The 18,496-nt window shown below is 41.8% G+C and overlaps 2 protein-coding genes across 12 annotated transcripts in view; both read left to right on the top strand.

The window, feature by feature from the left end:
- The window catches only part of LOC130284734 (lipopolysaccharide-induced tumor necrosis factor-alpha factor homolog), a 114,702-nt gene extending 99,756 nt beyond the window's left edge, over nucleotides 1-14,946 (top strand). For 9 of the 11 annotated variants that reach the window (XM_056535422.1, XM_056535416.1, XM_056535418.1 and 6 more), the window contains 4 exons: nucleotides 5,640-5,708; nucleotides 6,313-6,429; nucleotides 12,508-12,634; nucleotides 14,351-14,946. In XM_056535422.1, the coding sequence (XP_056391397.1) occupies nucleotides 5,640-5,708; nucleotides 6,313-6,429; nucleotides 12,508-12,634; nucleotides 14,351-14,459 (422 nt within the window). In that variant the 3' untranslated portion in view covers nucleotides 14,460-14,946. The remainder of the gene's footprint in view (nucleotides 1-5,639; nucleotides 5,709-6,312; nucleotides 6,430-12,507; nucleotides 12,635-14,350) is intronic. The other 2 variants (XM_056535423.1, XR_008847128.1) reach the window with 2 other exon arrangements.
- Nucleotides 14,947-15,138: 192 nt separating this feature from the next.
- Nucleotides 15,139-18,496, top strand: part of LOC130284475 (lipopolysaccharide-induced tumor necrosis factor-alpha factor homolog) — a 41,818-nt gene continuing 38,460 nt past the window's right edge. Inside the window, exon 1 of the mRNA XM_056534862.1 lies at nucleotides 15,139-15,299. The gene's annotated coding sequence lies outside the window, so the exon portion shown is untranslated. The remainder of the gene's footprint in view (nucleotides 15,300-18,496) is intronic.

Genomic DNA, 18,496 nt, shown 5'->3' with positions numbered 1-18,496 from the left:
TGGGGCGGGAAGGGGATGTAACCGACCTCTCGGGTCAATGCTATGCGCATTAGCGCTCACGCTATCGCCGGCCGACACACTATCGTCGGACTGCGCTGCGGCTGGTGATTGGCTGATTCATCCGACCACCGTCAACAAGGAAGTGGATTGCGGCGGAGACCGGAGACGGTTACCAGAGGCCCCTTGGGGAGCGGAGGAAGGTATGTACATATTTATTTTTTTACTGCTGCCACTATGGGGGACAATTTTTATGGTCTAGAGTTCTCCTTTAAGGCCCAAATGGGCTGAGTCCTTAAAGGGGTATTCCAGGAATTTTTTTTAATTTGACTATGCTACAGGGGCTGTAAAGTTAGTGTAGTTCATAATATAGTGTCTTTACCTGTGTGACGGTTTTCTCACAATTCTTATGTGATTTTCACCCCAATATTTTTTTTTAACGGCATACAAAATTACTGCGGTTTTGGATTTTTCGCAGCTTGCAATGCTGTTGAGACCTGACTCACTAGTCAGCTGATGACAGGGAGCCTGTCTGCTTCAATGGGTGGAGGGATCAATCTGCAACTAATGCAACAGCTATAGGCATCCTGATTGAAGACCACAGGTCTGCAGCTCATTTGTTTCAATGGGTGGGGTAGCTGATGTGTGGGAAGAAGGAAAATGGTTTTCATGGGATTTGTAGGCAAACAAGAAAACTGAAAACAGGAAATACAAGTTCACAGAAAGCTAGCCACAGTGTTATGGTAATCTCACAGCATAGCCCAAGACAAGCGCAGATCCTTCCTAAGCATGTCCATTACTGTCTGCCAGGTATGTACTAAAATAACCTTATGCTGGATAACCCCTTTAAAGGGTTAAAAGATAAATTTTGAAATTTAAATTCAAGATTTATGGTAGCTACTGCTACCATAAAATTTTTTTTAGGCCCAGCAGCATCAGTAAACCATATATTGGCTGAATGGCACAGCCTGGAGTTGACTGAAGCATGAGGAGACCATATAGTGTCTGAATGGCACAGCCTGGAGTTGGCGGCAGATGAGGAGACAATAGGGCCTCACAATCTCTAAGGGGGACATTTATCAAAGCATTTAGTAGATTTTAATAATTTTTTTTTTTTTTGCTTAAAAGTGTCGCAAAAAAAGTGCAACTTTTTTTTTCTGCAACTTTTTGTGCAGTGTCCTAAGCAAAAAATGAAAATCTTGCTTACCATAGCAAAAAGTGATTTTTGACTTGCAGTGGTCAGAGATTTATCAAGTGCGAAAGTCGCATGGCATGAAAAAACTTTACTCCAGCTGAGACATGGAGCAGAAAAAACTACCAAAGCAAAAAAATAAAAAATGCAAAAAAATGGTAAGAAAAAATAAAATTAAAACATAAGCAAACATTGATAAATGTCCCCCTATTTTTAAAAGATGAATTTTGAAATTTCCATTGAAGATGTATGGTACCTAGTGCTACCATAAATATACATAGGTAATAGTCCTAGGCCCAGCAGCATCACTAAACCATGTAGTTTCTGAATGACACAGACCTGGAGGTGGCTGAAGCATCAGTAAAACATATTGGATGAATGGCACAGCCTGGAGGTGTTGGCAGCATGAGGAGACCATATAGTTGCTGAATGACACAGCCTGGAGCTGGCAGTAGCATGAGCAGACACTAAGGCTTCACAATCCCCAAGATTAAAAGAGACATTTTTGAAATTTAAATTGAAGATTTATGGTAGCTAGTGCTACCATAACATTTTTTAGGCCCAGTCCCAGCAGCATCAGTAAACTATATTGGCTGAATGACACAGCCTGGAGTTGGGTGAAGCATGAGATGAGACCATATAGTGGCTGAATGAGACAGCCTGGAGGTGAAAGCAGCAGCATCAGGAGTCCTGAACGTGACCCGGTGACAGAGTGGTGCGGTGGGTGGCAATACCAGTAGCCGATGACAAAGGTGGGTAAAAAAGGTCTAATGCGGAGGAATGTTTGTAACTGGGGAGCAGCGCCTTAAATCTGTTTGGCACTATCCATATTGGTGTGGCACCAAGGTCAATCTACTCTCATGCATCAGGCATTGGTGGTTTGAAATCCTGGCTGATCCATGCCTGATTCATCTTCACAAAGGTCAGTCTCTCTACATTTTCCGTGGACAGACGAGTTCTCCTAGGGGTGACTATGGCCCCCGATGCACTTAACACCCACTCTGATGGCACACTACTGGTCGGGCAGGACAGCTTTTCCAGGGCAAACTCTGCTAGTTGCGGCCACAAATCAAGTTTGGCTGCCCAGAAGTCCAGCGGATCTTCAAGGTGTGTTTGCATGGGCATGTCAAGGTATGCCACCACCTGCTGGTTCAGGTCCGGCTCCAGGTGTACCTGCTGCTGATGAGTTGCTTCACTATGCGGGTAAAGAAAGGTACTCATCAGCGACTGTAGACTCAAGCTTCTGATGGCGATGGTACTGCTCCTGCCACCCCACCCCTCCCCAGCAGCCATGGCAGTGGAAGGCGAGTGCAGGGGGTCCCCCGATTCAGACCTTCGAAAGGATGGACGATGGCACCCATAGGCATTGGCCAACTGACTACATAGGATGCCTTTGTAGTAGGTCACTTTGTCTTCCCCCTCAATGGGGGTGGAAGAAAAAAACGCAAACAATTGTCGTCACTACGCAAACAAGTGAACATGCATCATGCTATCTGTGCAAGTGACTCGGAGGGACTCCCTGCCTCCATCTCCACTGCATACTGCCACGGTGTCTGGGACCTCTGTCTCGCCTTCCTCATAACCCTCTAGCTCCTCTGGCATCTCCGGCTCCTCCTCTCCTGTCAATTACTAGAAAAACCACCCATTTGGTGAAACCTAAACTGTGCTCCACTGTGCACCCCCCCCTCCTCATGTGGCCGTGCGATGTAGGCGCCACGTCTCCAGTGCCCTGACCAGCCATCCATTTCCAACACCTGTTTTAAGAAATGGAGCAGTGGAATGACTTTGTTCACGCCGTAATCCTGGCAATTTACTGATGTGGCTTCCTCAAAGGGCCTGAGCAAACAGCAGGTGTCGCGTATGAGCTGCCACTGGTTCACATTGAAGTTACACACAAGATTACCCCTATCAGCTTGATCAAAAAATCTGTGGCTTTTCTCTGTTCTTACAGTCAGTTTAACATATGGAAGGTGGAAATCCAATGTGTGGCAACGTCACAAATCAGACTATGTTGGGGGATACCATTCAGACACTGCAGCTCAAGGATGGTGTCCCTTTTATGGTATACGAGTGGCTGAAGTGCATGCAAAGTTTCCTTCCCATTGTTGGGATGTCTTGCAAATGGGGGGAATACTTCAGGAACTGCTTCACAACCAGATTGAACATGTGTGCCATGCAGGACGCATGGCTCAGCCTTCCCAGTCGCAGCGCAGGCAAGATGTTCTTCCCGTTGTCAGTCACCTGAAAGGTGCAGAATCCACCACATGAAAAGGGATGGACTGCAGCACCAGCAACTTGGACAGGAGCACATTCTGCTTCTTCGCCATTGGATGAGTGGGCAATACTATTCTCTTGGACATGGCTTCACCGATGGATTTGTTGGTGGAATGACTGACTAAAAGTAGGAGGAACAGGAGCATCTGGAACGACAGAATATGGGTATGACACACAGCTCCCTTTGGCCTAGGTGGTGGAGCCTTGGCTGGCTAACAGAGGGAGCAGCGTGCCACTGGGTGATGCAGCAGGCTGAACCACTACAGCGGAGCCACGGTTCTCCCAGGCCACTTTATGGTGGTGAAGCATATGTTGACGCAGGGCCATGGTGCCAACAGCTGATTTTTCCCACCAACAGTCCACACTTATTGACTGCTACTGCAGCCGTCTCCAGGAACCCCTGTTCCACTACCTTCCGAGAAGGTAGGCTGCCGCGAAGCAGGTGGTCTCCCATGGGCACGTTTTGGCTCCAGAATTTCCACTTCTGCCATCATGCTGACTGCCAACCATGCTACCACCTTGCTGGCTCACCTGCTGCCTCACGGGCAACATGCAACTCTCTTCTCTGATGATAATGAAGCGCCTTCTGCACTAGGCTCCCAATTGCGATCGGCTTAATGATCATCAAGTAGTGTGTGCACGTCACTGATGTCCTCCTCCAGGTTCCTCAACAGTGTCTGCTTCAGGAACCTGAACCCTGGCAACACCGCCCCACTGTCCTCATCACTACTTGCCCGCCTAGCGGAGGAAGCGGCGCATGTCTCCTCCCCTTCTTGGCTGGACAGTAGCTGCTGACTGTCCTCTATTAGATCGTCCTCAGTGAATAGTGGAGCTGAACCCACAGCATAATATACTTCTATAGGGGAGGGAACAGCATAGGACAGAGACAATGGGAGGACAGGGACGGCTCCCGGGCCATGCCGTGTCTTAGGAACCCACCGACTGTCTACTGGAGGTATCAGATGTCACTTGTGGTGAAGTGGATGACCATGTTAACCAATCGATGACGGCAGATGGGTTGCTGGTCGAGACACGACCGCTAGCTGATACTGGGAGCTCAGGCCTCTCGCTGCAACTCCTGCTGCCACTCGCCCCTAGTCTGCTGAGACCTGCGCCTGATGAATTTAAGCCTCTCCCTGTGCACGTCCTGGCACTTCTCTGCCTGACATACTTAGTGCGTATATGAGAGGAGTACAATACGCTTCACTACGCTAAAAACAGTATTTGTCTAGAACACCAGCCGCTGAGTACTTTTGCTTGGTCTTTCACAGTATGTAGGCCCTTGACAGATTAACAGGTACAAAATAGTACACTACTTAGATGTAGGTATTAGACACAAAGGTCTCACAGGACAGGTATGCTGACTATGCATCTCTACCAAGCTGTCCTCTACTCTGCTATAGTAATATAATCCTCTAGATATATAACATTGTACACAGAAAACACTCCCTAGAGTAATGATTCCAAATTATCACAAACTTTATTCCAAAATATTGCACCAACAATCATATTAAAAATTTTTTAAGGTAGGAATATCCATAAATGTGGGGACATCTGACACAATCTATATGCAAATAATGTATCACAAATAAGCAAAGGAATCACATATAGTCAGTATTGCCACTATTCAGAGTGCAAATACAAATCGCCCCAAATCTATCTAGGTGTTTCTTTGCTATTCGGCACTATACATAAAAGAGTTGACAGTTTGTTATAACAAAGTCTTATTGCTGTAACATAGCATAATAGTCTTACCCATGTGGGACTGTATCAGTAGGCCTCCGCAACCCCTACAGCTGTTTCGGCTACTTCCTCAATGGGCTCTCCATTGTCATAACTACCTGTCAACCCTTTTTATATATAGTGCCAAATAGCATAGAAGCACCTAGATAGATTTGGGGGTTATTTGTACTTGCACTCTGATTAGTGGCAATACTGACTATATATGATTCCTTTGCTTATTTGTGATACATTATTTGCATATAGATTGTGTCAGATGTCCCCGCATTTTTTATGGGTATTCCTGCCTACCTCCCAATGATCTGATTCCGGTGACCTCTGCAGAATGACCACTTTCCATAAATTGTCCTGTGTGATGATGTGTAAATGCTTTTCTATTTTAAAATTAATCCTAAATGTTAGCAAATGAACTACTTTTACTGGAATTCAATTTCAGCAATTACTCCATACTTGTCTACTCCACAATACTGCCTGCAGCCAGTGCCCACTATGACACATCCACAAGGTAAGAAGATTTCATTTACTTTGTTGTATATGGTTCTGTATAAAATTGACATACTAATACTGAAAAATCACAGGAAATTGGCATTAAGAGATAACATTTAAATAAGTTTGGAAAATGACCTGATGGCAGTCTCTAGCTGACTACACTAAGGACATTAGAATTAATGAGGCCCATGTCTTTTGTAAAACATAATCCCTGTTTTTCCTATCGTGTTCATATGTATAATTGTACTTTTGATTTGGAGAAAAATACTCCTGGACTTATGGCACCTGAGGGAACTTGCCAGGCCAAACCTAGTGTGCCCTTTTTATGACCCCCAATGCCTGCCAGACATTTTTTTTTTTTTTTTTTTTTTAAGTTGATGGGGCTTTACAACAAAGGGGGCAGGGGCAATGCAACCCACCAGATTTACTAAAATTTACAGCCATAACCAGCATGAATTATATTTTAAAATCAACACCATTTTGGAGCTTGCTTGATTTCTAAGTCTGCCACATGGACAGCCACAGAAGCGCCAGACTGATGTATGATGTAATCTCTTACCTGTACATTTTGCTTAGATTGCTTCCATGTATCTGAAATTTTATATGCATTAATCTTCCAGCCACCTACTTTTGTTATTGCTTAGCTATTTCTCACATTGTCACTCCGTGTCAACCTAAAGTGATCTATCACCAACCGGTTCCTGTTTGCATTGTGGAGACCGGAACACATCCGATTGGTAAGTGCCACCTTTTGAACTTGTGTCTTGTTCCTTAAAGGGGTTCTCCACTGGCCTGTGTTCGGGCTGTGCTTGGAACATTTAATTCAGATTGCTGTGCTCGCACTGCAGGGGTCGGCCACGCCCCCTCGTGCCTCAATTTAAGTCTATGGGAGGGGGCATGGCCAACCCCCGCAGTGCGAGCACAGCGTTCAGAACTAAATGTTCCAAATGCAGCTGGAACACTGGCCAGTGGAGTACCCTTTAAAGGGGGTACTCTGCTGGCGAACTTCTTTTTTTTTTTTTTTTTTATTAAAATCAACTGGTGCCAGAAAGTTATAAACATCTGTAAATTACTTCCAATTAAAAATCTTAATCCATCCAGTACTTATCAGCTGCTGTATGCTCCACAGGAAGTTCTTTTCTTTTTGAATTTTCTTTGTCTGACCACAGTGCTCTCTGCAAATCCCCATAGTAAACCTCTCCTGCTCTGGACACTTCCTGACATAAACAGAGGTGTCAGCAGAGAGCACTGTGGTCAGAAAGAAAGGAAATTCATAAAGAAAAGAACTTCTTCTGGAGCATGCAGCAGCTACGTACTGGAAGGATTAAGATTTTTTAATAGATTTGTAAATCACTTCTGGGTATAGAAACAAAAGGGGGGGATGTGTAGCTCAAGCCGAGGTAAGGAGGTTGTACACCTACACCTGGTGTTGGAGGTTTGAAATAGTAAAATTAAACAATAATCAACCCCTCAAGACTAGTATCAGTTGCCTGAAACATGGATGAATATTGGAATAATATTATAGACTGGATCGTGCTTCAATTATAGGATGCAAAATTATAAAAATATTTTATTAAAAAATGTAAAATATCAAATACTACAATTTATCCTCATGGCACAGGGCCCTTGTGCCGATGAAGAATAGTATATAAAATACAATTAGAACATATTAATAAATTGAAAACATACACCAATAGCTAGGATTAATAAAATATTCACAAATTAATGTCACTTGATTATCCGGCATCTGGTGATCCAGAAATAAACTAAAGTCCCTTATATTGAATGGGTTTCCAGAATAGTAGATGTATGGAGAATAGAATATAGTTACCAGCTTGATGAAAGTGCCAACATAGCGTCACCTGAGGATAGAAGGTGAGGTCCGCAACCCTTGGATGGTGCAAGACGCTGGCATGCGTCACCGCTGCGGTCTGCCTGCCTCAGACCAGTTTGAATAGAAGCCGCTTCCCAGATGTTTCGCAGTAGATGGTATCGAGCAATGTATTGGTGCAGACCTCGTGGTATCCTGATGGGTGTGACGTCACAGGCGCTGGGCAATGCTGCCTGGAAGTTTGATTCTGATTTGAACTGCTGGTTTAGCCCAAGATATACAAGGCTGGATCAGAATCTTCCGGTAAGTAGTTGGGTATCAGTGGTGTAAATATAACTTAAATACACCTAGACGTGTTTCAGGGCTCTCATATGTTAGACACGGCCCTTACCTCAGTAGGCATATAAATTTTTTTTGGAGCTACAGATCCTTTATATATTCTTCCGGTCATAATCAAATAAATTACACAAAGATGTTGCTTGGGATGAACAGAAAATTTGGAACGGTTTCTGGCCAAAATGCTTGATTTGTAAGAACCGACCTGGCATCTGGATCAGCCGATCGTTAAATAGGTGCTTGCGGGTTTTTGCCACATCATGTGTATAAGCATATAAAATGGAAATAGCAGCAAGATTACAGACATCATAGACTAGTACCGTATTTATCGGCGTATAACACGCACTTTTTAGGCTAACATTTTTAACCTAAAGTCTATGTGTGTGTTATACGCCGATAAGCTGCTGCAGTTCAATGATTTAAAGCGGGCGCTTTAAATCAATGAACTGCAGCGGCTTTGCAGGTGTAGAGACCGCCACCGCTGCCGGCTTCTCTGCCCCTGCCTGTCCTGGGGTCTAGAGCCCTGCTGCTGGCGCTTCTCTCCCCCTGGCTATCGGTGCCGCTGCCCGTTCTCTCACACTGACTACCGGTGCCGCTGCCCCATTGCCGGCGCTGATAGCCAGGGGGAAAGAAACGGCGCCGGCAATGGGGCAGCGGTGCCGACAGACAGGAGGAGAGAAGGGGCAGCGGCACCCATTGCCGGCGCCGCTGCCCCGTTGCCTCCCCCATCCCCGGTTGTATAATTACCTTTTTCCGGGGTCGGGTCCGTGCTGCTTCAGGCCTCCGGTGTGCGTCCCATGCATCGTTGCTATGCGCTGCGAGATGCAATGACGTCACTCGTCATTGCACCGCGCCGTGCAGTGCATAGCAACGACTCATGGGACGCACACCGGAGGCCTTAAGCAGCGCGGACCTGACCCTGGCAACAGGTAATTATACAACCGGGATGGGGCCGGCAATGGGTGCCGCTGCCCCTTCTCTCCCCCTGGCTATCGGCGCCGCTGCCCCATTGCCGGCGCCGCTTCTCTTCCCCCTGGCTATTGGCGCCGGCAATGGGGTGCCGGCACCGATAGTCAGGGGAGAGAACGGGCAGCGGCGCAGATAGCCAGCGGGAGAGAATCGGCGGCAGCAGGGCTCTAGACCCCAGGAAAGGCAGGGGGAGAGAAGTGGGCAGCGACGGCCCCTCTCCCCCCTGCCTTTCCTGGGGGTGTATCGGGGTATACGCATGCACACACTTTTTTTTTTTTTTACCCAAATATCCTTGGTAAAATGAGGGTGCGTGTTATACCCCGATAAATACGGTAATTATACTATACTGTATTTAATTGATGAAACTACACAACAGTATGGGGATGAGAAGAAAATAAAAATGTAAATAATAATTGACAATAAAATAAAAATGAATATATCAATAAATCGATACGAATAAAAATACGAAAATAAACGGGAAAGTGGAAATAAAGATAAAAATAAAGAGTAGATATAGGATAACGTTAGAATATAAGATAACAATGATCAATGCTAGATTAACGAATAACCCTACACATTTATAGTACATAACTTAAATACTCTTCATATACATTGCATCAAGATTTTTATTCAAGGAAGCTATATGTAATATGTGAGTTGTTTCTATTCATCCTAGATTTGTACTGTAAAATATGTAAGGTTGTAGAAGTATTTAAGTTATGTACTATAAATGTGTAGGGTTATTAGGTAATCTAGCATTGATCATTATGTTATATTCTAACGTTATCCTATTTCTACTATTTTTTATTTATATTTTTATTTTTCTTCCACTTTCATGTTTATTTTCATATTTTTATTCGTATTGATTTATTTTGTCACCTTATTTTCATTTTTTTTAATTATTTTGTTTCATTATTCTTTTTATTTTTATTTCATTCTTATTTGCATTTTTATTTTCTTATCCCCATACTGTTGTGTAGTTTCATCAATTAAATACAGTATAGCATAATTACTAGTCTATGATGTCTGTAATCTTTCTGCTATTTCCATTTTATATGCTTATACACATGATGCGGCAAAACCCCGCAAGCACCTATTTAACGATCGGCTGATCCAGATGCCAGGTTGGGTCTTACAAATCAAGCATTTTTGCAAGGATCCGTGCCAAATTTTCTGTTCATCCCAAGCAACATCTTTGTGTAATTTATTTGATTATGACTGGAAGAATATATACAGGATCTGTAGCTCCAAAAAATATTATATGCCTACTGAGGAAAGGGCCGTGTCTATCATATGAGAGCCCTGAAACACATCTAGGTGTATTTAAGTTATATTTACACCACTGATACCCAACTACTTACCGGAAGATTCTGATCCAGCCTTGTATATCTTGGCTAAACCAGCAGTTCTAATCTGAATCAAACTTCCAGGCAGCATTGCCCAGCGCCTGTGATGTCACACGCCATCAGGATACCACAAGGTCTGCACCAATACATCTCTCGATACCATCTACAGCAAAACATCTTGGAAGAGGCTTCTATTCAAACTGGACTATGGCAGGCAGACCGCCACGGTGACGCATGCCAGCGTCTTGCACCATCCAAAGGTTGCGGATCTCACCTTCTATCCTCAGGTGACGCTATGTTGGCACTTTCATCAAGCTGGTAACTCTATTCCATTCTCCATACATCTACTATTCTGGAAACCCATTCAATATACGGGACTTTATTTCTGGATCACCAGATGCCGGATAATCATGACATTAATTTGCGAATATTTTATTAATGCTAGCTATCGGTGTATGTTTTCAATTTAATAATATGTTCTAATTGTATTTTATATACTATTTTTCATCGGCACAAGGGCCCTGTGCCATGAGGATAAATTGTAGTATTTGATATTTTATATTTTAATAAAATATTTTTATAATTTTGCATCCTAGAATTGAAGCACGATCCAATCTATAAAATTATTCCAATATTCATCCATGTATCAGGCAACTGATACTAGTCTTGAGGGGTTGGTCAATGTTTAATTAAAAAATCTGTTTACCTTTCTGGCATTTTATTTAGTTTTTTTGTGTTCCTTGCTTGCTGATGTCAGGAGGTACATCTTTCAAAGTGCCTTGTTATTTGCTTTTTACTGTCCCAGTGAATGCCCACATGACCAGGTCCTAATCTACAGTGTCTCTGCTGTAGACTGGCTCATTTAGCCTCTTCTCAATATTGACTTCCAGTCTACAGCAAAGGAATTCAAAGCGATCGGAAATGCATCATAACAAGCAAATAACAACATAACATGTTTTGTGTTTTTTTATTTTAAAGATAGACCTGCTGACATGAGTAAACCTGGCACCTTCGTGCTGGGCATACAAAAAAAATGGGAGTGCTTCTTTAAGGCTTCTTTCAGACCATGAGTTGTGCCTTCAAGGCACAGATATGTGGAGGAAACTGTCAAAAGGACATGCTGAAGTATCTATGCTCAGGCAGGCACGGGCCTCATCCATTTTAATGGCCGAATAATCAGCTAGTTATCATGTTTGGGTCATTTTCTAAGTGTAACCGAGTTTTGGCTCAAATTTAAAAATGCTGAGATTCTCAGTCTGTGGCAAAATTATGATACATTTGATAAATTACCCAAACACAGTGACTAGCTGACTAGCTGGCCATTTAAATAAATTGGGTCCATGCCTGTCTGAGCACGGATATGTCGGCCTGTCATTCTAAAAGTCTCCCCACGTATCCGTGCCTCGGAGGCAAATATAGCAGTATGAACCCTACCTAGTTTGTATGAGAAAGGTTGACCACACAAAAAGAGAGGTAACGGTAAAGCGTAATATTGGCCTCATTTGTCTTCCAATAATAATTTTCTGACATTACTATCAATTTGTTGTATAATGTTTTACATTGCAGCAAGATCATCATTGGATATAACAAATGGAGTTAATGCTGGACTTTAATATATGCCCACAACAAAAACTAAAATCTTCCCTCCCTTCACCCCTCAGTTATACTCAGTTTGCCAACTTGTCTACCTAGCATTGCATTACACATTTTCATACAGGGTGCTTTAGAAGTTAGTAAGAATTCCTGGAGGTTCCCTAGGGGTCTAGCATGGCTTAGTAGTTAGAATTTAGTATCTAGGGTAATGAAGTGGTTAAAATTATCTATTATTGGTGGTGGTCTATAATAGTTGTTACTATTTATTATCTTTGGTGTACAATGGTGTTTTAGTGGAAGCACAATATATTTTTACCCTTTATTATTTCACCTATGACAGTAAAGAGGTTAATGTTTTGTACTTATAATTTAATCTTTATTAGTCCAGATTTCTAATAGATTTTGGAGCACCACATGCACTGGTTCCCTTGACACAACCAACTAGTTATGATAATATTGCCTCCCTGCCACTGGATGGAGCTTGGTGCATAAGGATTTACAGATCCCCATGGAACTTCAAGATCAGTATTCAGTGAGCTCTCACTAGTCTACACAGATATTTTTTATTGTAATCGAATGTTTGGTTTTAAAATGCCAAGAAAGAGGTCTTCCAATACTAGGAGATACCTCTTAGTTCTCCCTTGCATTTGACTGGGGTATAGAAAAAACAAACTTACTAGACTTTTTTGTCTACTGCTCTAACTTCCAATGTACTAATATTTGGCTGGAAATTCTCATAGGTAGGTGTCTGGTTGATTCCCCAAGCCCCGCAACATGTCCTTCATGCCATGAGAATGTAGTGACAAGAGTTACCTTCCATTCAGGACTTCTTACCTGGCTTTTATGTGTAGCAATTATGTTTTTGGGGTGAGTTTATATTTATCTCAATAAATGATTATAATTATATAAAATCCAGTTTTGAATGCATATTGGTTAAAATGTTTTAAAATCTTTCGTTTTAAAGGACCAGACATGTATGTTAGAAGCACAGATAGTCAATATAACAAAGCATTGGCAGAGGTCAGAAACAATTCAAATCCTTGTTGTGTAACCACTCATATCCAGCAGTTAAGAGACCTTAGCACCTCAAATACAGCAATATACATTTAATAACCGTGGGTTGAACATGAATTTTCCTGACCTACCCATACACCTGAACAGCTAAACATTGTTTTCTCTAGGGGGTAAGCTGCAGCCTGACAGCTCTGGCATCCACTTATCTCTTACAGAACAATAGGGTTGGGTGGTGAAAATCCAACATACCTGAAGATTCTCCCCACCAACCTTATCTGTTGGTGGAAAGTCAGAAGGCCACCATACACTTAATTAATAAACTGGTGCCAGAAAGTTAAACAGATTTTCTAAATTACTTCTATTAAAAAATCTTAACCCTTCCAGGACTTATTAGCTGCTGAATACTACAGAGGAAATTATTTTCTTTTTTGAACACAGTGCTCTCTGCTGACATCATGAGCACAGTGCTCTCTGCTGACATCTCTGTCCATTTTAGGAGCTGTCCAGAGCAGCATATGTATGCTTTGGGGATTTTTTCCTAGTCTGGACAGTTCTTAAAATGGACAGAGATGTCAGCAGAGAGCTCTGTGTTCCAAAAAGAAAAGTTTCCTCTGTAGTATTCAGCAGCTAATAAGTACTGGAAGGATTAAGATTTTTTTAATAGAAATTATTTACAAATCTGTTTAACTTTCTGGCACCAGTTAAAAAAAAGTTTTCCACCGGAGTACCCCTTTAAGACAGTTAGTCGTATGCACCAAAGTCGGTGATTTCAGACTACTTTAGTCTAAGGTGTATAAGCACCTTAAAGGATCCAAAGGATAAGGGATAAGATTTATGTTCAGAACACTAGCTTCGGGCAGCCGTGGTCATGACATCACGCCACGCCCCCTCCATTCATGTCTATGTAAGGGGCGTGACAGCTGTGTAGTAGAAGTACACAGCCACCACACCCCCTTCCATAGACATGAATGGAGTGGTGTGACATCATTAGCACGGTTGCCTGAAGGCTGATATTCCACATGCACAATATGGCCACCCAACCATAGAACTAGAATTTTGTCCCACCCATGGGACTGGAGACCTAAACTGAAGACATCATAGAGATCTATGATAACTTCAATTAGACCGGCAGTTGGGTTAGGATTTGCAGCTGTAATACAGATGCAAAAATAAGGCTGTCTAAAGAGGGATTTTCATCTAGAATGTAAAAGTACCATGCATTAGGAAGTAAAAAGGAAGTTAAATAGCAAATGTTTCGTAACCCTGTTCATTTCACTTATAGATAATCTTTTTCTATTCAGTTTTTTTTATATGGTAAATGTTTGCAACTTCCAGAAGATGTGGTTGGTAAATCCAGAGCAAGTGAATTTAGGCATGTCTGAGACAAATCTACATATATCTTAAGATAAAAATAAAAAGAAATATAAGAGCAGACAAGATGGACCATGTGTTGTTTTTTTTTTTCCTACCATCCATCTTCTATAGAAAATGTATGAGTTGACCAGTTGGATGGTATATCTTAGTTTAATGATGCTACAATAAATAATCATGGCTTTGATCTGGCCCTAGGCTCGTGGCTGGATGCTGCTTGATTCCCTTCTGTATGAACGCTACGAAAGATGTGGATCATTTTTGCCCACGTTGCGAATGTCACCTCTTCAAGTACAAAAGGCTCTAGCAAAAGTTCTCAAAAACTGAAGCCTGAATGAAACACAATAAAATGTTTTGGACACTTTCACGTTATAAACACAAACTAAACACAAACCTTACTTAGACTCAAAGCACTTTAATTAAAGGATTTAATGGCTATGGACACCTATGATGGTTTTTGTAAGAATTTCTTCACATTAATGTCACTTCTACAGCACTCTTCATATCCAAACTATCCTACGAATCTCCCACATTCACACTCCAATCCAGACAGCTGTGTAGCTTTTTATTTATGTAAATAAGTGTTTGTTTATCTATAGCCTATTAGAATTTATTTATATATTTTAAAGCCTAAGCACTAAGTGTCACTTGGGGGGTTTCTGGTGAATATGTATATAACCTGTTGTAAATGGAATGTTTAAAGTATAAATATATTAACAGATTGATGAAAGAGCTGCAAAGGATTTTGCACTTTCCTTTGTATACTGCACTTTCCCTTTTTTTGGTCATGTAAATAAAAGAACAATAAGTTTTTTAATGTTCTGGCTTGTTCTTAGCAGAAAATGTCCCTGAGTCAGCTCTTTCAATGTTGTCTATGGTTTCTTTGCAACATTTCAAATCAACTTTTCATAGGATTCTCTTTTTAATTTTTTTTTCCTTTTTTTTTTTTTCTTTTCTTTTTCTTTCTTATTTTCACAATGTCCTAGAAGGTTCTTCACTGTTCCTTAAGTAGTAGACTTCTCGATAAACTTTATCTGTTGTAGCCAGAATGTAAGTGTACCTGTCACTTTGAAGAAGAAGGGGGAAAAAAAGCCTCTGCCGATCAGGAGTACGAGCCAGGAGAAGTCGGTGCTTGTTTTTCTGTCTTGTGAGTTATTATATATTTTGGCAGATATGTTGCATGGTGTACCTGATATTTAGAGGTGCCAACAATGTGGACCTCAACTGTAATTCAGTGTTTACATTAACTATAAGGATTATGAACCAATCACCTTACAGGGGGGATACTACTGAGTTGCAAAAAAAGTTAGTCATTAACCACACAGTAATGCTACAGAGGAAGGAAGTAATCCCTCCCAGAATGCATCTATGTATATATTTCATTCAGTACCCTTTTTGTGTACCAACAGTGTTTCTGTTATCTGGATGTGCAAAGTACATATTACTTTATCTATAAAAGGAGTTATCATGTGACTAGGAATCTCCAAATTGATGTTTGACCTAGCATTCTACATGTCTTGGCAGACCAAGAGCAAAGTTGTTGCCTGTAGCCGTGAGGTTGGATGCGACAGCCGTCGCTGTACGAGACAACTCGTACAGCGACGGGTGTCGCATCCAACCTCACGGCTACAGGCCGATGTCTCCATTCTCCGCAGCAATCCTGGATCTGATGGTCAGTGTTTGACCGAAACGTTATCTATTTACCTTATGGCTTGCATATGAAATAAATCATCTTAATTGCAATATTTGAGTGCCAAGTCTCATTGTTCTAGGAATTTAAGGAGTGGGATCCTACTTGTGCACCTACGTTGATCAGGAGTGCCATATTCTACTAACAAAACTCCCTATTCCAACACACCTGGAAGATCCGGTCACAGTCATCAAGCACACAGAATGGGTAAGCCCTGATGTAAAAGACGGTGATTGGACCAGGAAGAAAAAGTGAAAGCGGAATAGGAGGAGTTAGATCTAAAAAGTCATTTGAAGTACGGCCGCTGTCAGAGCCGCATAAAAAACGGAGATGCAAGGAGCGCAGTAACCAGAAAGAGGTCCCTGAAGAATCGCAAGAAGAAACACGTTGGACCGGTACCTATCTGCACAGGAAAAGACTCCTACCCAATGAAAGGCACCAAACTACCTGAAAGCCTGGAAACAGATAAGTACTATATGTGCAATATAAATAATGTGCAATAACTCAGTGAATGGCAACAAGTTGAGAAAATGTGCAGTGTGTAATATGTGCAATAACCCAGTGACAGTAAAAATCTAAATAGAAGGGACAACCACCAATGCTGCTGGAAACATATGTGGACATTAATACTGCTAGATACGCACATAAAACGCACATGGATATAGATGATTGTAAAAAAAAAAAACGCATATTAACCCCTTCAGGACCAAGCCCATTTTGGCCTTAAGGACCAGAGCGTTTTTTGCACATCTGACCACTGTCACTTTAAACATTAATAACTCTGGAATGCTTTTAGTTATCATTCTGATTCCGAGATTGTTTTTTCGTGACATATTCTACTTTAACATGGTGGTAAATTTTTGTGGTAACTTGCATCCTTTCCTTGTGAAAAATCCTAAAATTTGATGAAAAATTTGAAAATTTTGCATTTTTCTAACTTTGAAGCTCTCTGCTTGTAAAGAAAATGTTTATTACAAATAAAAACATTTTTTATTCACATATACAATATGTCTACTTTATGTCTGCATCATAAACGTGACAAGTTTTTACTTTTGGAAGACACCAGAGGGCTTCAAAGTTCAGCAGCAATTTTCCAATTTTTCACAAAATTTTCAAACTCACTATTTTTCAGGGACCAGTTCAGGTTTGAAGTGGATTTGAAGGGTCTTCATATTAGAAATACCCTACAAAAGACCCCATTATAAAAACTGCACCCCCAAAAGTATTCAAAATGACATTCAGTCATCATTTTAACCCTTTAGGTGTTTCACAGGAATAGAAGCAAAGTGAAAGAGAAAATTCACAATCTTCATTTTTTACACTCTCATGTTCTTGTAGACCCAATTTTTGAATTTTTACAAGGGGTAAAAGGAGAAAATGTACATTTATATTTGTAGCCCGATTTCTCTCGAGTAAGCACATACATCATATGTCTATGTAAATTGTTCGGTGGGCGCAGTAGAGGGCTCAGAAGGGAAAGAGCGATAAGGGAATTTTGGAGAGTATGTTTTTCTGAAATGGTTTTTGGGGGGCATGTTGCATTTAGGAAGCCCCTATGGTGCCAGAACAGCAAAAAACCCTCACATGGCATACCATTTTGGAAACTAGACCCCTTGAGGAACATAACAAGGAATAAAGTGAGCCTTAATACCCCACAGGTGTTTCACGACTTTTGCATATGTAAAAAAAAATTATTTTTTTTCACTAAAATGTGTTTCCCCCCAAATTTCACATTTTTGCAAGGGTTGATAGCAGGAAATACCCCCCAATATTTGTAACCCCTTCTCTTCTGAGTATGGAGGTACCCCATAAGTTGACCTGAAGTGCACTATGGGCGAACTACAATGCTCAGAAGAGGAGTCATATTTGGCTTTTTGAGAGCAAATTTTGCTCGGGGGGCATATCGCATTTAGGAAGCCCCTATGGTGCCAGAACAGCAAAAAAAAAACACATGGCATACCATTTTGGAAACGAGACCCCGTGAGGAACGTAACAAGGGGTACAGTGAGCATTTGCCCCCCACTGGTGTTTGACAGATGTTTGGAACAGTGGGCTGTACAAGTTTTCATTTTCACGGACCACTGTTCCAAAGATCCGTCAGACACCTGTGGGGGGGGGTAAATTCTCACTACACCCCTCATTACATTCCGTGAGGGGTGTCGTTTCCGAAATGGGGTCACGTGGGGTTTAGTTTTTTTTGCGTTTGTCAAAACGGCTGTAACAATCAGCCACCCCTGTGCAAATCACCTCAAATGTACATGGTGCTCTCTCCCTTCTGGGCCTTGTTGTGCGCCCCCAGAGCACTTTGCACTCACATATGGGGTATCTCTGTAGTCGGGAGAAATTGCGTTACAAATTTTGAGGGGCTTTTTTCCCTTTTACCTCTTGTGAAAATGAAAAGTATAGGGCAACATCAGCATGTTAGTGTAAAAAATTAAATTTTTTTACACTAACATTCTGGTGTAGACCCCAACATTTCCTTTTCATGAAGGGTTAAAGAAGAAAAAGCCCCCCCCCCCCCAAACCTTGTAACGCAATTTCTCCCGAGTACGGCGATACCCCATATGTCGCCCTAAACTGTTGCCTTGAAATACGACAGGGCTCCAAAGTGAGAGCGCCGTGTGCATTTGAGGCCTAAATTAGGGATTTGCATA

Source organism: Hyla sarda, chromosome 8 (assembly GCF_029499605.1).
Source record: "Hyla sarda isolate aHylSar1 chromosome 8, aHylSar1.hap1, whole genome shotgun sequence".
Lineage (NCBI taxonomy): Eukaryota > Metazoa > Chordata > Amphibia > Anura > Hylidae > Hyla > Hyla sarda.
The sequence above is the reverse complement of the archived record's forward strand: the minus strand, read 5'-3'. Positions and strand labels throughout refer to the sequence as shown.